Raw genomic sequence first — 21,080 nt, 5'->3', positions numbered from 1 at the left:
GATTTCTAACAGTCGTATATTATAATAATAATAATAATTTTTTATTATTTCCTTGTTAAAAAGTACATTGTTATACGTACAGTGACAAGGAAAACGTCTGAGGGTAGGACACGTTACAGAGTATAATGTTTGTAGTAATCAATAATCTAAAAATATGATACATATAGGTATATACATATAATTATGTGTTTGGATTAGATTATGTAAAAAAATAACTATAAATAAATGAAAGTCAATGTTATCACATAGTTGTGATATTTTGTCATTAAAATATAAAAAAACAGTTTAAAATTCGTCAAGTGTGTAACAATTTTTTTCAATAAGTGCCTTTTTCAGTCTTGATTTGAAAATGTTAAGATTTGGTGATATTTTAATTGATTCTTCTAATTTATTAAACATTTTTGGTCCAAGATAAAGAAAACTTTTCTGATAAAGAGTTGTTCTATGAATATTGGGCATCAGTTTGCCTCTAGAACGAGTTGGATAATTATGTTGCTGGAAAGGTGTATTATGCTTGTTTCTATAAACGTATATACACAATTCATAAATATAGAGACCAGCAACAGTTAGTATCTTCAAATTTTTAAAAGCATTTCTACATGATTCTCTCCAACCAATACCGGCAATGATTCTTACTGCATATTTTTGCAAAATAAATATTCTTTCAGCAGCAGATCCGGTATCCCAATTCAAAATTCCATATCTCAAGTGGCAGTTTATGGTCGCATAGTATAAGCTCAGTAAAATCTCTTTACTACAAAAATTAGCCATGAATCTCAGAGCATAACAGTTTTTTCTCAATTTAATACAGAGGGTCTCAATATGAGGAGTCCATGTGAGTTTGTAGTCCAAGGTGACGCCTAACATTTTTGTAGAAGTACAAGATTCAATTGGCAGATCCCCATTTTCATGGATAACAAAATGTTCGGGCCACTTACTAATTGTGAACTTCATCATCACAGTTTTAGATGTATTGAGTGTTAAGTGATTTTTTTCTGCCCATATGTTTATTTGTTTATGTACATCCTGGGTTCTTTCCTGTAGGGTCGTTACATCAATTTCCTTCACTATGAAATTTGTGTCATCTGCATATGCTACTGTGTGAATAGTTGACAATCTTTGAAAACATTTCATCAGGTCATTTGCATATATCAAAAATAGTATAGGTCCAAGGATTGATCCCTGTGGGACACCCTGCCTAATGGTTGCCAACTGACTGAGAGTGTTTCCAACACTGATACGTTGCCCTCTATTTTCCAGGTAGGATTTCATTAAATCTAGGGCAACTCCTCTTACACCATATCTTTCCAATTTCCCTAATAGCAGGTGATGATTAACGCAATCGAAAGCTCTGGAGAAGTCTATGAACAATCCGCAAATATGGAATTTACCATCAAGTGCATTAACCACATGCTCATTGAACTCATAAAGTGCTGTTTCTGTACTTTTGTTCTTTGTGAAACCGTGTTGGTTTTCTGAAAGAAGGTTATTTGTTGTGAAGAAAGACATTAATTGATTTTTTAAATTTAGTTCAAAAATCTTGGAAATACTTGAGAGTAAGCTAATTCCCCTGTAGTTTTCATAGAGGTTTCTATCCCCTTTTTTATATATTGGTGTTACTTTTGCTAGTTTTAGACTATCCGGAAAAATTCCATTTTCAGTAGACAAGTTTATGATATACGTCATTGGGCTGCAAAGTTCATGAGAACATTTTTTCAATAAATTGTTTGATATCTCATCGTAACCACTTGCGTTTGAATGCTTTAAGCTCTTTATCAATTCTACAGGGTCCTGCAACAGTGGCGCGGTGTTCCATATCTCTATATAGGAAGCAGATAGGAATCTAATTTTCTATAATATTACCTTATTGCTCGAGCTCGACAAAATAAAAATATTGGCGGTCACACAGGGTGTTCGATTTTTTCTGGGCGGATCCCAACTGTGTCTTTTTAAATGGCAACCTATATTTTTTATCGCTTTTTCGGTTTCTTCATAGAAAATAAAATAAACTTTATGTATATCTGCACTTCGAAAATATTGACGGTTTTCGAGATATCTAGCATGACAGGTTTTTTTTTCCAATATTCGTTACTCAGAATATTTGAAATTATAAAGTGGCGCCAAGTCCAGTTGAAATTTTTTTTGGTCGAATATTCTACATTGGTAACTCTCTCAAACGATATATCTGAAATCGACCTGTGATATACAGGGTATGAAAAACCGCTGGCCAAATATTGTAAATGAAAATTTGCAAAATCTTCCTTATATTAAATGGAACACCCTGTATATTATTGATCCATAAGAAGCGCCAACGAAACCTCTACAAATTTCATTAAGTATTCCCTATGGCTAAGTTCAATAGTTTTTCTTAAATGAGCATTTCTTTCGAAAAATGGTCATTTTTTCAATGCGAAATCCATTTGACGACTGATAAGAATATACAAAAAATACCCTTTCCTTAAAATATCGCTCATTCCTAAAATTACCTGTTGCTAGATAAACAAGTTGCGAATTACTCCACAAAATGGACGTTCTTGAATAGTTACAATAATTTCAAAAATCTCGGAATTTGTGCCATATTCTTTCGGTCTAAAACAACCTTTCAGCGAATGAAATATTTATTGGAAATCAAGTAGTCTGGCAAATGACAGAACAAAATATTTGGCTGCAAATGAATATTGAAATTTTTAGTCAATCGTGAAGTTGAACTGTCGGTATAATTTCATCAGAATGTTGTTATCAAAAAGTGATTTGATTGATATGATTTTCATATTAGGTGAATCAGACAGGAATTGTTTATTGGCAAGTAGAATTTATTCTCAACGGTATCCAGATAGAAGGCATCCAGATGAAAGATCTTTCCGAAAGGTCTTGGGACGATTCGTTGAAACTGGATCTATTAATTATTCCAAACATGAGCGCATCAAGCCAGCTACTAATGAAGATAATGAATTGCAAGTTCTTCTTACTGTTGAAGAAGATCCTAGTAGGAGTCAACGACAAATTGGGGAAATAGTGGATATAAGTGAGAGATCAGTGCAACGAGTATTGAAGAAACATCGCTTGCATCCATACCACGTTCAGTTACATCAAGAACTACTGTATGCTGATTTCGAGAAAAGAGTGAGATTTTGCAATTGGGCCATGAACAAAATTCGTCGAAACGAATATTTTTTCAATAATATTTTATGGTCGGATGAATCGACATTCTATAAAAATGGATTTGTAAATCGACATAATTACCATTATTATGCGACAGAAAATCCTCACTTATTGAGACAGGTGGATTATCAACATAGGTGGTCGATAAATGTCTGGGGAGGCATCATTGGAGAATATGTAATTGGTCCATACTTTTTTGAGGGACATATGAATGGTGCAATGTATCTCAATTTCTTACGAAATGATTTACCAGGTTTGTTAGATGATATTCCTCTTGACCTCCGCAATAGAATGTGGTTACAACATGATGGTGCACCTGCTCACTATTCGGCAGAAGTGAGAGATCATCTAAATGAAGTATTTCCCAATAAATGGATAGGACGGAATGGGCCTGTACGGTGGCCCGCTAGATCACCAGATTTGACGAAACTAGATTTTTTCTTATGGGGATACATAAAAAATATGGTTTACGTTGAGCCACCAACTTCTCCCGAAAATATGCGACTTAGAATAACGAATGCTTTTCGCAGCATTACACCAGCTGTCTTGCGCAGTCAAACATAGACTTCAGCTCTGCATTCAAGAAAATGGAAGACATGTTGAACATATTTTATAAAAGTTTCATTATCAACCTTAATTAAACTCTCCCTTTTGTAGTTTTGTAATTTGCCAGTTGACAAATTTGAATATCTAGAACTCAAGCTCTGAATGAATATAATAACATGAAAAAAATAGTTATTTATAATGTTTCTTTCTTTTAACTTGTTTGGTTTGATATTGCACGATTTATGAGTGAAATTCTGCATCCAATGAAAAAATAATTTTCCATTTAGCAAAAAGTGATAGGTACATACATTTATTTCGTTAAAAAATATTTGTTTGGACACCTTCTAATGTACAAAATTGAAACAAGATATCTTTCGTATATTTTTATCAGTCGTCAAATGGATTTCGCTTTGAAAAAATGACCATTTTTCGAAAGAAATGCTCATTTAAGAAAAACTATTGAACTTAGCCATAGGGAATACTTAATGAAATTTGTAGAGGTTTCGTTGGCGCTTCTTATGGATCAATAATATACAGGGTGTTCCATTTAATATAAGGAAGATTTTGCAAATTTTCATTTACAATATTTGGCCAGCGGTTTTTCATACCCTGTATATCACAGGTCGATTTCAGATATATCGTTTGAGAGAGTTACCAATGTAGAATATTCGACCAAAAAAAAATTTCAACTGGACTTGGCACCACTTTATAATTTCAAATATTCTGAGTAACGAATATTGGAAAAAAAAACCTGTCATGCTAGATATCTCGAAAACCGTCAATATTTTCGAAGTGCAGATATACATAAAGTTTATTTTATTTTCTATGAAGAAACGAAAAAGCGATAAAAAATATAGGTTGCCATTTAAAAAGACACAGTTGGGATCCGCCCAGAAAAAATCGAACACCCTGTGTGACCGCCAATATTTTTATTTTGTCGAGCTCAAGCGATAAGGTAATATAATTGAAAATTAGATTCCTATCTGCTTCCTATATAGAGATATGGAACACCGCGCCACTGTTGCAGGACCCTGTATAATTTCGGGTTCCGTTAGTGGACGCAAAAACATTGATTTTTCGCATATTGAGATATTGCTATTCATGTAATCGAAGTCTACATTTCGCGGCTGTATGAAATTTGAGAACTCATTATTGAAGTTGTTGGCCATGTCTATGTTTGATACTTCAATACCATCTTGTTGAATTTTTATTTCATTTACCATGTATTCTTTTTTTTGAATAGTATTACCATATGCCACATTGATTTGACTTTGTTGCTGGAAATAGACATTTTGTTATTTACGCACTGCTTATAACTATGTAATTAAATAAATGAAATATGTTATAATAATTCAGTACATTTTTTTTATTTGATTCTGGTCCACCTACACATTTGAAGTTTAATATATGACCCTCTGCAAAATCGAGTCTGTTTTTGAGCATGTAAATGAAGACTGTTTTCAAAAGTGTCTGTACTATTAATTCCTGCGGGTAAAACTTGGAAAACTATCTATCATTATTCATAAAAAAAGTCGAGATTCATAAGTATCGAACAATTTTTACATTAAAAAATATAGAACTTGTTCTATATCTGGCAAAAAAACACCTGGAATAAATGATACGAATGATGTTTCTTTAATTCATACCTTTCACAAAATCTTTAAGATGTGCGTGCTCCAAGGACTTCCAAACTGCATCATCATTATATTGATCAAAGGGATCCAGATTCATACGTAAAGTTCCTGAGAACAAAACGGCATCTTGGGGAATGATTGTTAATCGAGATCTCAAGGTGTGCAATCCCAGTTCTGAAATCTTGACACCATCTATAAAAATGCTACCTGCAGCAGCTTCAATAATTCTGAAACAAGAATTTTCATTTATCATGTAAAGAAGTAATATTCAGACACAAACTTTTCTTTTAGTTTATGTTTGAAAGTTACTTCTTTGCATGATCTGCACATCTTTGTATAGAATTACTTTTTTCAAATTGATTCCTTTCTTCCTTTCTTTGGAAGTGGAAGAGCAATTGAATGATGACTTTATTCTGATTGATTCGGCCGTTACTTGATGAAGATCCATAGTAATTTCAAAAACTACACCTCATGATTCGATCTCCACAAACTATTTGAAAAATATATAACGTGTTTCGCTGGCACAGAAGCTTTTTCAAGTGATCACTTGAATCACTTGAATTCTCGGATAATCCAAATTTATGATACTTCATTAGCAAGCTAATTTGACATAAATTCGGTGACAATGCCTTATGGAGTTTTTCTAGGGGAAAAAACAAGATGGCGGCTTCACAATGGCGAACAAGATTCTAAAATGGAGGACGAAATTTGTAATTATGGTTCGACTTAACACGACACCGAAAACGAATTCTTGAAAACACATGTGTTGTGAACATAATGCAAAAACACGTCATTTTTAAATCCAAGAGGGACAAATATTATCGTTACCTCAACTGTCATACTTCTCTCCCCACCCCTTGTTCACTCATACAATTTGAATAGGGAAAGTACTAAGGGTGACACAGCATTGAAAAGGTAATTCCATAAGGAATTCAGACATGTGAGTGTTTGCTACTTAACTTTTCATTTTGGCGCTCTATTGCAGGAAAAACTGTTTCGTTTTTAAGTCACATTTTATTCGAAAGGTAATGTATATATATATATATATATATATATATATATATATATATATATATATATATATACACAGGGCTATTCAAATTCGTTTCTCTATGTCTTATCATTTAGCAGGTCCGTATTCGGAAATTCAAAGATAGGGGTGGCCCAAGTCAGATGACACCCTATATAAAAGATTCATGGACATATTCTGATAGCCCACATCAAGTGCCAATAGCAAAATGTGGACAGATTTTCAATATGTCTGCGAATAAAGAAGATATAGACAAAAAAATTATTTGGGATTTATTGGTTTTTCCTGTGTATCTCAAGAACCAGAAGAGCTATATTCGATTTTTTCACATAATTGAATAGGTCTCTAAAATACGCAACTTTGCCACCGACACTCTATCTCTTATCGAGATCCCCATTTCACTGTTTTGATTTTTCAAACAACTATCGCCATCTCTAAGTCAGGCAGGGTTTTCCATCATGTTTCAATATGATATAATTCTGAATGAATCAATCTGAAATTAATCAATTTGAAATACATAATTACGAATTTCAAATAGAACGCCGAAAATCTATACTTATAAATGCGAAAGGATTTTCAAATATTCCAACTGAGGCGCCAACCGCAGGTAAAAAGGCGCTTCCATAAAACAAAATTATAGTGGAGAACTTTATACAAGTGTAGAAGGGCAAACTTTTTAGTTTACCCCGACAAGTTACTGCGTGAAAATCAAAGTATTTTTCACAAAGAAAAATCTTCTATTTATCAGTAACTTGTATTTAACAATTTTGCCTATCAAAAAAAATTGATAGGAAATAATACAATACTTATCTTTACGTTTCGGAGGTCAAAATCTGCCTCCGTCTTCAGAAATGGACAAAAAAATTCTAATATATTGGCAGTTATTACTTTTTGATTGTTCATTTCTTTACTTCTTTGACATCTGTCGTAAACATAAGTATTGTATTATTTCTTAACAATTTTTTTTTGATAGGCAAAATTGTTAAATACGACAAGTTACTGATAAATAGAAGATTTCTCTTTGTGAAAAATACTTTGATTTTTACGCGGTAACTTATTGGGGTGAACTAAAAAGTTTGCCCTTCTACACTTGTATAAAGTTCTCCACTATAATTTTTATATTTTTCAGATTGTGGAAGGTAAAAAATACCCAAAAAAGGTCGATGATAAACTGATTTTCTTCCACAAAAAAAATGACTGTCGTCGGATATAAAATTATCTTGGCATCATTGTTTTTCAATGCTCTTGAATTTCCGGGGGGCGAATTTATGTTATGTCAGCACTGCAACCACGTGGAGCCGGGGCGGCTGGCTAGTATTCTATATGATTTTTCAAAAGACGTTTATTATATAAAAAGTAAACCTAAAATTTCAGTTATACAGGAATGAATTATATTCTGTCCATTGAATGTCCATATAATTCTTATTAATTTTGACGTTCTTTTTGTTATAAACATAAATGAGGATTTTACTATGTTAATTTGTGATTATTCAACAATTATACAATTTTTAGATCTTCATCAATGCATTGAATGATTTTCTAATTATTTTTTTCATGAAGTGTCATCTGCAGATGTTTCCGATGAAACTCTTTATGTTATCGTTTTTCTCAGATTTCTCTTAATTTTGATATAAATTAGGTACCAAACAAGACTACCAAAAAGTTACCTGAAAAGGGAAAGAGTCAAACTTGATTTCCCTGCACCAGTCCTTCCAACTATGCCAACTTTTTCTCCACCTCTGATGTGGAAATTGACACTAGTCAAAACTAGATCAAGACCAGGTCTATATCTCACAGAATAATCTTTAAATTCAACTGAACCAATTTCTGGCCAGGAGTTTGGTGGATTTTTATTTGTGATTTCCCATGCAGCTTCCTGTTTTGCTTCAGCATATTCTTTGATACGTTCTACAGCTACAATATTTGTTTCTACGTCAGATGTCATTCTAACAAGCCAATTGAGGGTTTGCGTGACCTAAATCAAGAGAAAAACCCGTTAAAACACCATCAAAGGATTGTAAAACATGTCACATTCATTATTAATATTTTTGAATATAATTAATTTGTTTCATATAACTTGTAAAAAAAGATGTTACCTCTAATGCATAAGTTATTGACAAGCCTACTAATCCAGGGGCCTGATTATTAGCAATAACAGCAAAAAGTGCTGCAAAAAGTATAATGCAATTTCCTGTCATTTCCAATCTAACAGCCAGCCATCGATTAGAAATCATTCCAGAATAATAACATATTTGGTTGAGATCCACTTTACGTTCTGATTCTAAAATGAATCTTTCCTGTTCATTGTAAGCTCTTATTGCATGTGTTCCCGAAACTGTTTCCCCAAAATGTGAATAGATTGGTGATCTAGAGACAGATTCTAAACGCTTCAACTGTCTTGAGGTAGCAATATAAAACCTCTGTATGAAATAGTAGACAATAGAAATTGGAACAATAACTGCTATGAAGAGCGGTGTTGTATAACTTATCACAAATAATGTTCCTATGACCTGAAACATGATATATAAAAATTATAATGTTTGTTGATTCTTTAGCAATTGGAGAATAATGAGCAAAGCAGTAATTTTTGAGTGTAATGCGCGGCATTAGCTGGGTTAGTTGTTATTTTTCCGTCGGGTATCTGTCACACGTGCCTACAAAGTCGTAGGTTCACATATATATATATATATATATATATATATATATATATATATATATATATATATATAATTGCGCACCATGTGGGAAACTTTTTTTTCGAAAAGTTTCAATGAAGTTTAACTTCGGCACTTGTTTGTGCTTTGAATTTAACTTGAAATGATGCGGCCAACTGCGACCCACTGACGTTCAGTGTTTGTCAAATTCAACTTTTTTTTTGAAAAAAATTGAAAAAGTGCATTTCTAGATCGAATTCAACAAAAAGTTACTTGAAAAAGTTGTGTCCATATGCCAAATTTTATGCAATTAAGATAAAGTTAACGTTTTGCTTATTTTTGACAGATATCCCTCTTTATTTTAAAAAAACAAGTTCGGTTAATTGTCATCAATTCATGTATACATAACAAACTCATCATGGAGTTTAACTTTTCTGATACATTTTTACTTATACGGACATTTTTAGAGAGAAATTGAAACTTTGCCCCAGTCATCTTAAAATTTTTATAGCAATACTTGTTAAATTTCTGCATGATAAATTCATTACCTAAACTATTTGCTTATCTAGGAACAAACTCATAATGGAGTTTAACTTTTCTGATACATTTTTACTTATACGGATATTTTTAGATAGAAATTGAAACTTTGCCCCAGTCATCTTAAAATTTTTATAGCAATACTTGTTAAATTTCTGCATGATAAATTCATTACCTAAACTATTTGCTTATCTAGGAACAAATCATAAGACTGGAGAATAATAAATAACAATTTTTACCTGAGCTATTATTCTACCTACTTTTAAGATCTGTGTTAATTACCAAGGCTAGACCTAAAGAATTCCTAAACAAACATCCATTGCAAAAAAAATTTCAGTTATTAATTGCTGTAATGTAAGTCTTAGGTCTTCAGATTTTTTTCAATCAATTGCAGAATAAGTTCTTGAATTGGTAACGGGATTGATAAAGTTTTAATAAATATACTTTAAAAAACTAAAAAACACGCTTTTAAAGAACATCGAAATAAAAAGTTAAGAATATTTTTTTAAAGTAAGCTTAAAACAATAACGATAGAAAAATACTAGTATTATTGTGAAAAAAGCGTGGGAGCTCAAGGACATATTTTATCTGTAGTACTTAGAATTCTTAAAATCCATTTTTTATTTTGATTCTCTTTTGAACAACTAATCAAGGAGGTTACATACAGCGCCATCTGCCCGCGAATAGATCAAGCAATAATGTCGATGGTTACGTACAGCGCCATCTGCCCGCGAGTAGATCAAGCAATAATATCGATAATTTTGTCAATAGAGATCCCGAGCTCGAGAGTTACAAACAAACAAACATACATACAAACATGCATTCACACATACATATACACATACAATACATACAGGTGAAGCTTATATAAAGCGTGTAATATAAACCAAAAACAAATATAACTGCCTTGAAACAAAATAAAACAAATCACTAACCTCATAAAAGCACATAACCCATCCATCCAAAGTCATGGGCAAAACGTTATCCAAAGTATCGACATCTTTGGAAAATCTATTTATGATCCTTCCTATTGGTGTAACATCAAAAAATGTTGTACAAGGTACCCTCAAAACATTCGCGAGTATGACGTTGTGTAAAGATTTGGCTGCATTTAAAGTTCCTATATAAAGGCTGAGCGAAGACAGCAATACTGCGATGACTGAAAACAAAATAAAATACAATATAGTCAAACAAGAAGCATTAATGAAAAAGCAACCAAGGCAATTTTTCAAGGACAAAACACAGGCATCACAGGAAAATCCTTAAGGCGCTCTGAGAGCGGTGCCTATGCGAAAGTTGCGATTCACGTTGGATTTGAATCGCTGGAGATTGAATTCAGAATTAAAGTTTATTTCACATAAACTCAGTTCTCCAAATGAAAAAAATCTCAAACAGTGAAGTTCTAGGGTACTGATTTGAACCTTAAAACGATAAGCAACCACAGTCCGTCGCATATTTCTTTATGATGGTGGAATCAAATGTGCCAAGTCACTCGAACACCTCCCGTGAAAGTTTCTATAAAAGAGAGACAAATCTCCAGCCTTTCTTCGATGTTCCAGACTACCAAGGTTGCAAGTAATGTTCGCGTCTCCGATCAGGCGAATGGATCTTTTCTGAATGGAATCCAGTAGCTTCAGGGTATGTTTAGGGGTGGAGCTCCATACGTCAGAACAATAGGGAGGTAGGGGAGCATTGGTCAGTTGGGAGGTTTGGGCACCCCTTATTTCTCAAAATCTATGCAAGATATTTTTTGTTTTCTACCACAACACTATAGTTTGATAACTGGAAACACCGCTCATTGAAAGCGTTAGCTGTCATTTCACTTAGTTGTCAAGTTACATGCGCCTAACGGTTTGTTACGTACAGAAGTGAATATTTTGTATGTGATTTGAAGAATCATAAAAAAGAAATCTGCAAGAGAGTGTAAGTATCTGTGTTATCTTCTTCTTTTGTGTTTATTAAAGATTAATTATATTTACCTGTCAGTTAGGATTCAACATTTGATAAAAATTAACTTATTTAAATATATTTGAAAAGTGAGGTTATGGGGAGCATTGGGCATGCAGATAGGCGGGAGGTATGAGCATGCCCAATGCTTCTTCTATTTTTAGTGTAGTTTGGTGACATACTTTTGTGCTTTATTGTTATGCCTATTGGATTGAATAGTTAATCATTTCTTTTCAGGACAATGCCGTTTTCATTTAAAAAGAAAAATAAGCGACGCGAAATACCTAAAGTTGTTATTTTGCGTGCATTGGAAGATATTTCTAAAGGAGGAAAAATTAAAACTACTGCGATTAAATATGATATATACAGGTCCAACCTTCCAAGATACATAAAGCAGGGTGGCACCGTGAAAGATATTTCTTCCAAATTTATATCATCCCAAATATTCACGAAAGATGAAGAAGAAAAAATTGCAGAATATCTTGTAATATCGTCCAAACTAAACCATGGACTGCCAAAACTGAAGGCACGCGAAATGGTTTACGAATACGCCACTGCCATTGAAAAAAATACCAGATAACTGGACAGAGAAGAAACTTGCATCCAAAGATTGGATAAGGGGATTTTTTAAAAGACAACCTCTGCTTTCGATAAGGACACCAGAAGCTACCAGTCTCTCACGGGCCACAAGTTCAATAAGAAAAATGTCGGAGATTTTTTTGAAAATCATAAAACTGTATATAAACGGCATCGCTTTGGCCCTGAGTCTATTTACAATATAGACGAAACTGGATTATCAACAGTACAATGAACCCAGAAAGTGATTGCTCTCAGAGGCATTAAGCAAGTTGGGCAAGTAACATCAGCTGAAAGAGGGACGCTTGTAACGGTTTGCTGCGGTATTAATGCATTAGGTAACTCAATACCACCCTTTTTCATATTTCCACGGGTCAATTTCGAAACATATATGCTAAATAATGGCCCTGTTGGTTCAGATGGAGCAGCACATCCTTCAGGATGGATGACAGCACCAAATTTTTAAAAATATATTCACCATTTCGCAAAACACGCAAAACCAACGCTTTGCTCGCCAGTTCTTTTGCTGCTGGACAATCACGAGAGCCATGTTTCAGTACCAGTTCTCGATTTCTGTAAAGAATCAGGCATTGTTTTATTGACTTTCCCACCGCACTGCAGCCATAAACTGCAACCCCTAGACCTGACGGTCTATGGACCACTCAAAACTTATTATAACACTGTTGTAACAGATTGGATGGTAAGCAGTCCTGGCAAAACGGTAACAATTTATGAAATCCCAAAATTAGCAGCAAAAGCCGTCCCACTTGCATTTAAGTTTCAGAATATTCAAAGGGGATTTGAAAAACCTGGCATATGGCCATTTAATTCAAACATTTTCTCCGATGAGGATTTCGCTTGTTCTTCTGTTACTGATTGCTGCTTGCCGGAAGAGGATAATGTTCCTACAGAACAATCGATTTCAGACCAACCTGTCATGGACAGAAGAAAATAAGAGTCTAGAGGATCGTACAAGTTCAAATGTGGAAGTCACTGGACCATCTCAATTGGAATCTCCATCTAGAAGCCAGGCTAGGGGCACTGTGAATGTAACACCTGATTTAGTAAGACAATCTCCGAAGGCCGGCCCGAGAAGGAGGGAAAAACTAGAATATTGACGGACACATCCAAAAAAAAACTTATAGAAATGGAAAAAGAAAGACAAAGAAAAAATAAGCTCAAAGAGCTCAACAAACAAATCAACAAACAAATCAATACAGGACAGAAAACATTTCCAAAGCTTGCTGATTAATTTACTTCCAAATCAAAGAAAAACAGGAAGATTAGCAGTGATGATGAAGTAGAAAATGTTTCCGTTTCTGACGAAGCCCTCGTTGAATCGAAAGAAGATTTTGATGAAGACGATGTGATCGTTCTGGATAGAAATTTCCAGATCAATAACTTTGTGTGGGTTAAATTTGAAACCAAAAAAACTGTCTATCGTTATGTTGGAATAATCGAAGAGGTTAGTCACTCCATGGCAACTATCAAATTTATGAGAGCGAGTAAGATAAGGAATACGTTTATATTCCCTGACATCGAGGATGTAGTCAGCGTTCCTCTGGAGGATATAAAGACAAAATTACCTACACCAACGACATGGATGAAACGTGGCAGCTTAAAATATAAACTTGACAAGCCTCTCTGGGTCATACCAAATATGAGATACGTTTAATAAAGTCCAACATCGTGCAGTATTGATTCTAAGTCACATTATTTAATTTTTCTAAAGTCTATGATAAGAAAAAATGTTTGTATTACAATTTCTTATAGCAATGTTATATAATACATAAGCCTAGTAGTATAGTAAAGCAATATCGTGCATATTAAATACAGTGTCCAAACCTCCCTACAGGGGTGCCCAAACTTCCCGACTAGCGGGAGGTTTGGGCACTTTGGACATGTGTTAGAAGATATTTTGAAACTTTCAGACTAATGATAATACCGGAAACTTTTCTTAGCAATAGTTACTGCCAAAAACGTGTGCTAAATATATTTGGAATAAAAATTTTATTATGATCAAAAATAACAGTTTTATTAATATTTATGTAAAAAAGTGCCCAATGCTCCCCTACCTCACTACTACAAAAAAGGTCTGATCGGAGCTTGATAAAGCATCAAAAGTTGCTGAGGTGCGTACAGTTTTCTGGTTCGGAACAGTGTTCCAAACTTTTGAGAAGCAGCCTTTGCAATTTATCCAATTTATCCCCCAACAAACTTATCGAAGCAAAAAGCGGAATTGTCTGTCGTGTCATTATTATATCATATTCGGAGACATTTATCTTTATGGAGAAAACCGATTCCTGGGTTTTTGTGGCATTGAATTGTTACTTTATCACCGATTGAAAGAATACTTCTAGATCCTCATTGAGATCAGTGTTGCCAGAAAATTTTATTCTTGACAAAAGTTGGTGCATGTTCCAAAACTATACCAAGTGTACCTGAAACGGCTTTATGACAAACACCATACAGGATAGGCCAAAAAATATTAAGTTCGTTCAAGAGTAAAGTACCCTTATTTCGAAAAATATAAAAATATGTTAAAGAGAAAAGTTGCTTGGAATTAAAAGTTATGTTCAGATACGAAGTCATGTCTTGCTATTCGATTTTTTTTCTTTTGGAAAATTTTGAATCACCCCCGTATGATACATATTTTTACTATTTTGATTCAATATGTATTTGAAGTAGCCACAATCAAATCAGTTTGGAGTATTTTTTATCAAACTGAAGTGTATTTATAGAATTTACTTGGATTTGTATTTTTTTAGATGACCGTCAACTTCATGTTTGTTGCAACGATATTTAACAGAACTCTAGAATAAAACAAATACTCTTTTTAACGAGGCAAATACTTTACTAAGTATAATGTTCATATAAATAAACTGTCAAAATCTATCGCGGATAGCCACGAACAAAAAAGAACCAATAAGCGATAGTACAGAAAAATACAGTAGGTAACTTAACAACTTATCAGGTGCTAACAATAAAAATTATCGAAGCGTCTCTGTATGTCCACCTTCTTTTTCTATGCAACTAATTGTTCGCTTATAAAATTCGTTTAATGTAGATCGCAACACATTAGCGGGAATATTTCTTCAAAGAACTCGTATTGAAGTTTCAAGCTCATCAACATTATTGAAGGGGCGATCTCTGTAGATTTTTTGTTTTAAGTATCCCCATTATGAATAATCTAGAGGTGTAAGGTCTGGAGAACGAGGAGGCCATCCAGGATCGGTATTTCGTTCTAACCATTTATTACGAAATGTCCTATTCAGCCACTGAGAAACATTTCTAGTAGAATGGGCAGGACATCCGTCATGTTGGAACCATAACTTTTGCCGTTCTTCTAATACCATATCATCCAAAAACTCTCCTATTTCAGTTTCCAAAAAGTTCAAGTACCTGTCACCATTCAAATTTTCGCGAAAAAAAAACGTACCTACTAATTTATCATTTAATATACCACACCAAACGTTTGTTTTCTGGTAGTATTGATTTTTGTTGTCAATAATAAAATTTGAGTTGACATCTGACCACCATCTGTAATTTTGTGATGATAGAAACCCCTTTGTTGTAAAAGTAGATTCATCTTCAAACAGAATACATCGATGAAAATCTCGTTGTTCTTCTATTTCACTCATATCTCAAATTATAGTGTCTTTCTTGAAATGTACAAATGAATGTAGGTTTGTAAGCATGGTACTATGTTTCTTGAGAATAGGTTTTTTTATGCCGGTATAATCACTAATTTCTTGGGTGGACCTTTTAGGATTTTCTACTACTGCTTGAAGTACGTCAAGCTGGTTTTCTTCTGTGCATACAGGTTTCGTACGCTCCGTATTATGTTTATATTCTAGTGAGCCGGTCTGTTTGAAATTCTTTAGAATTCTACTTACACTTGAATAGCAAATTTGTTTGTCTGGATGCCGCTCGTTGAAAAGATTTGTGACTTCGCGCATTGTTTTATAACCATCATCACATATTAAAACTAATTCTGCCTTTTCAGTTAACGTTAATAATACTGGGCGAGGCATTTTTAATTAAGGCCAAATATGAAAATGTTTTATAGGCAAGTTTTAAGAAGCCACACTATCAAACTACAGTATTGTTTTAGGGCGTATGTGTTTTTTGTTCATGGCTATCCGCGATAGATTTTTTATTGTTTTTTAAAATCTGTTCTAGTTGAGGCATTGTTGTCAGAATAAAAGAAATTTTATACTTCTATTGACAGTTTACTTCAAATACATATTAAATCAAAATAGTAAAAATATGTATCATACGGGGGCAATTCAAAATTTTCCAAAAAAAATTCGAATAGCAGGCCATGAATTCGTATGTGAACATAACTTTTAATTCTAAGCAACTTTTCCCTTCAACATATTTCTATATTTTTTGAAATAAGGGTACTTTACTCTTGAACGAACTTTATATTTTTTGGCCTATCCTGTATGGTGTTTGTCATAAAGCCATTTCAGGTACACTTGGTATAGTTTTGGAACATGCACCAACTTTTGTCAAGAATAAAATTTTCTGAGAAATCGATAATTTCCCATTTGTTGCAGACTTAGTGGACCACACTGTATATGGATTCAAGCTCAAAATGATAAAACAGTGATCTACGGTAAACAACTGTTATATGTACTTATCAGTATTTCAATAACTGATTATTCTATTTGTTAATAATACTAATGTATATTACTGGAGTTTTTTCCCAACACATAGCAATAGCAATAGTATACAGGGCTTTTCATGATGAGCGTTAATTAGCGGTTTCTGACAAACTATTTAACCTGAAAATTTCACAATATGCACAAATCAATATGACCTACACGCCTAAAATATTTCAGACGAAGCGGCGTTGTCGCTTCTACTATAAAGTAGCAGCTTCTTTGATTTTTCAAATGGAACATCCCATATATAATATATTATGATTCATTATCACTTTGTTTACCGTTTAGAAGATATAAATTAATTTCGATATCTTTTTTACCAAATATGAACTTTTATAAATGCTGATAATCTTGAACTCTCTTGCACTAAAACGATCAAATTTGAAATGGAGTGGAGTGATATCATGGGCATCTTCACTCCGAGTCATATTTTCATTTGCCTCATACGAGTCTTCAAAAAATGCAGATACTTTGATCTCATGAAAAAATGAGTGGAACTCAATTTTTTCAAATGAAACACCCTGTATTTTTCAACATTTTTGAGCTCTACATCCAATTTTAGATTAACTTTGTTCAGATAATACTATTTCTATTCTGAACCGTTTTCGAGATAAACTGTTTCAAACGGAAACTGACGTGGTTTTCTTGCTCGTTTTTTTGAATTCATCACTTAATTTGGATATTCAAAATTTTTTTATACTTAGTTATATTTTTTTTATCCAGTTTTTTACCTGTCTCAGATCAGTCAATTCTAAATTGGTATGTACCTACCTTAGAAAAAGTTACAATTTGTATACATTGAGGTATTGGTCTCCAACGTACAACAGTACACATTAATATTTTTTAATAGTGTGCTTTGGAAAAATAAATAAACCAATTATTTAACGTCAGACTCTCGTTGGTGGTTTTAACTGATTGTGATAGCTACCAATTATAATAGAATAATGTCAAGATTAGGTTACAGTAATGAAGATTTCTTGAATTTATTAATAATTTATGGTGAGTGCAATAGAATTGCAAGTAGAACATGCCGAGTATTTCATGAAAGATATCCACAACTTCGGAAGCCGAATAATAATGTTATAAATCGACTACTAGAAAACTGTAGGTTGAATGGAACCTTCCGTCCAAAAATTATTCGTAAGAAGACTAAAGTGAATGATGATGACAATGGTACAACAGTTTTGGGATACTTTCATGCATTTCCAAATGCTTCTCTGCACGAGGCTGAAAGGGAGATAGGTATACCCTACGTGACAATTTGTCGAATTCTTAATAAGCATAAATGGCATCCCTATAAGTTCTACTGTGTTCAACATTTGAAAGAGACTGATTTACCTTGTAGAGTGGAATTCTTTGAATGGTTACTTGTCAAGACTCAAGAGGATGAACATTTCCTTGACAATATCATATGGACAGATGAGGCCAAGTTCACAAAAAATGGAGTTTTCAATAGACACAACAGTCATTATTGGGCGTCAGAAAATCCCCATGTTGTCCGCCTAAGAGGTTTTCAAGAAAGATGGCAATTCAATGTATTTTGTGTCATTAACAATGAGTCATTTTTTTATATCGAGTTTTATGATGATAATTTGAATGCATCAAAATATGAAGATTTACTGAGGAATGGAATTCAAATGATTTTAAATAATAGACCAGGAAGAGAACGTGTGTGGTACCAAATGGATGGTGCTCCACCCCATAATTCTCATTCAGTCAGCGAAGCTTTAACTGAAATCTTCGAAGACAGATGGATTGGTAATAATGGACCTTTTCGTTGGCCTCCTAGAACACCAGATGGCAATCCATTAGATTATTACGTGTGGGGTTTCATTAAAAATATGGTTTACTCTACTCCAATAACAACAATGGAAGATATGAAATCGAAAGTTACAACTGATTTCAATAGTTTGACTCCAGACTTGATCAGAAGCGCTACACATGACAATCTTTTGAAGAGATTACATGTTTGTTTAAGTAGAGGGGGAGATGTGTTTGAACATATTCTGAAATACACTGACGATTAAATTAACTCATTAATTTATGGATTTATTATTTTCAGTTCGTGTTCCAGCGTTAATAAAACTATTGTTTGAAGAGAAGTTTCATTTGATGGTTGAGGAGTATTTTAATAATTATCTTTTCATTGTATTATCTGTGACTAATTGAGAAACATCAAACGAAATCTGTTTAACAAAAATAAGTGATGAACAAGGAAACCATGTCAATTTCCGTTTGAAACAGTTTATCTCGAAAACGGTTCAAAATAGAAATAGTATTATCTGAACAAAGTTAATCTAAAATTGGATGTAGAGCTCAAAAATGTTGAAATATACAGGGTGTTCCATTTGAAAAAATTGAGTTCCACTAATTTTTTCATGAGATCAAAGTATCTGCATTCTTTGAAGACCCTGTATGAGGCAAATGGAAATATGACTCGGAGCGAAGATCCTCATAGTATCACTCCATTTCAAATTTGATCGTTTTTAATCATTCACTTGTATTATAAGAAAATTTGAGTATATCAAAAGTAATTTTTCAATAGTGAAAGATTGTTGTCCACTTCCTGTCATTAGTTCATAAAATGTGCCAGCCAAAAATACATTCGAAATATTCATTATTAAATCAAGCTCCTTCATCTAAATTTTTAAATTAGTAACACTTAGTTTGCTGGCAAATTAACAGAAAATAAGTATAAAAACATACTTTCTAGGGCATTCCTGTAATTTAAATTAAACGCAAAATCTAAATCTATATGTACTACTCACCCTGTCCCAGACCAAAAGCTCCATAAACTCCAAGATACATGTCTCTTTTAGATGTGTCGTTTGAACTGTCGTCTGCCCAGACTCCCAACCATACATTTGATCCTACAGTGAAACCTTGATAAATTAAAGTAAGGAACAACGTTGCCACTATAAAAACTATTCCAATCGACGTCAAATAGTGTTTATACACGGCCCAGCTTACACCTCCAGTCTCAGCCTTCTCAACTTCAATCAATTTTTCACCCCGAGTTGGTGATTTTGCAGAATCATCTGTAATCCTAGATATTTTTCTTAGACTCCTATTAGCACTGTCATTGGATTTCTGTCGTTGTAAAGAACCATTGCCAATTCGCTCTGAGCCCGACTCAGAATGAGATTCAGATATTCGTGATCTGCGTCTGACAACCCTTCGATTTACTTCCTCTGATAAAGGTGTATCAACAAGCTGGTCTTTGAGCTCATCAAGTTCTGCAAAGGAGAAGGTCGTTTTACAGAAAAAACTAGATTTATAAATGATCTTAAATCAATAAAACATTTAGAAAAATGTTCATTATTTATTGATGATATGATTGCTGAATTAGGGTACATAATGGTCCATGAGCCAGGTAAGAATTTGGTCAACTATTTCCTCTTGAAAAACACATCAGAGAATAGCATCATGAAGCTTCGTGAATATTAGCTGCGGTTTTCTACGCATGTAGAACAAATATATATTCAATCATTTCCTCTTAGCTGAAAATTTGTCAAATTGTAGCTCACCCAAAACCTCGGGAAAAAATAATAAGCATTTAACTGATCCCTTTAGAGTTTATATATATTAAAAAAATGAGTGGACCAAGAATAGATCCTTACGGTACCCTAACATTTATTTTTCTCATGGAACTTTTTTTATTTTCTATGCAAACGTATCTATCACATGTTTTTTTTTGGAATTGAAGTATTGTGTTTCATTCTTGTACTTTTCATACATTAAGAGTGGATCTGAACTCCGTTGAACATTTCCACACACCCAGAACCAGAAACCGTAAATTCTGACCGATATTTCCAACAATATCAGTGGAGAAACTTCTCATGTGTGATGAACAGAACAGAATGTATTTTAAGAGGATGATATTGGTTTTTTTTTGATGATTTGAAAACCAAATCTCAACCGATAATAATTGTCAACCTTAGCCCCAAATCATTACCGTCCAAAAATGGAACGAATGGAACATCGAAGTTCTGTCCCACCCAACATACTTCCCAGACCTCTCGCCAACCGACTACCATCTTTTCAAACACTTCAATAACTTTCTAACCGATAGAACCTCCTCGCTAATCAGGACCAAGTGAAAACGGCCTTTGTCGACTTCTTCGAATCCGGAGCACGCAATTTTTATACTGACTGAATAAGTCGGCAAAAGTAAATTGATTCATATGACGGTCATTTCGATTGAATTGAATGAGTATAGATTGAATTGAATAGTATCACTGATAAATAATACTCAGTTTGCTAATAATGTCCTTCTAAAATTATAACAGCTAACTGCAAACTTAAAAACTCACTTACATCTCAG

The 21,080-nt window shown here is 33.5% G+C and overlaps 1 protein-coding gene across 1 annotated transcript in view; it reads right to left on the bottom strand.

Annotated features, from left to right (window-relative positions):
• The window catches only part of LOC141484845 (multidrug resistance-associated protein 1-like), a 66,895-nt gene that overhangs the window by 4,915 nt on the left and 40,900 nt on the right, over positions 1 to 21,080 (bottom strand). The window contains exons 11-15 of the mRNA XM_074180370.1: positions 19,525 to 19,992; positions 10,499 to 10,722; positions 8,469 to 8,882; positions 8,040 to 8,347; positions 5,355 to 5,569 (exon numbers count right to left, since the gene is read on the bottom strand). Of these exons, the coding sequence (XP_074036471.1) occupies positions 5,355 to 5,569; positions 8,040 to 8,347; positions 8,469 to 8,882; positions 10,499 to 10,722; positions 19,525 to 19,992 (1,629 nt within the window). The remainder of the gene's footprint in view (positions 1 to 5,354; positions 5,570 to 8,039; positions 8,348 to 8,468; positions 8,883 to 10,498; positions 10,723 to 19,524; positions 19,993 to 21,080) is intronic.

The sequence above is a fragment of the Leptinotarsa decemlineata genome, unplaced genomic scaffold, assembly GCF_025532065.1.
Source record: "Leptinotarsa decemlineata unplaced genomic scaffold, Ldec_3_MD MMD2_tig00026294_RagTag_RagTag, whole genome shotgun sequence".
Taxonomy (NCBI): Eukaryota; Metazoa; Arthropoda; class Insecta; order Coleoptera; family Chrysomelidae; genus Leptinotarsa; species Leptinotarsa decemlineata.
This window is presented reverse-complemented; position numbering and strand designations above follow the sequence as displayed.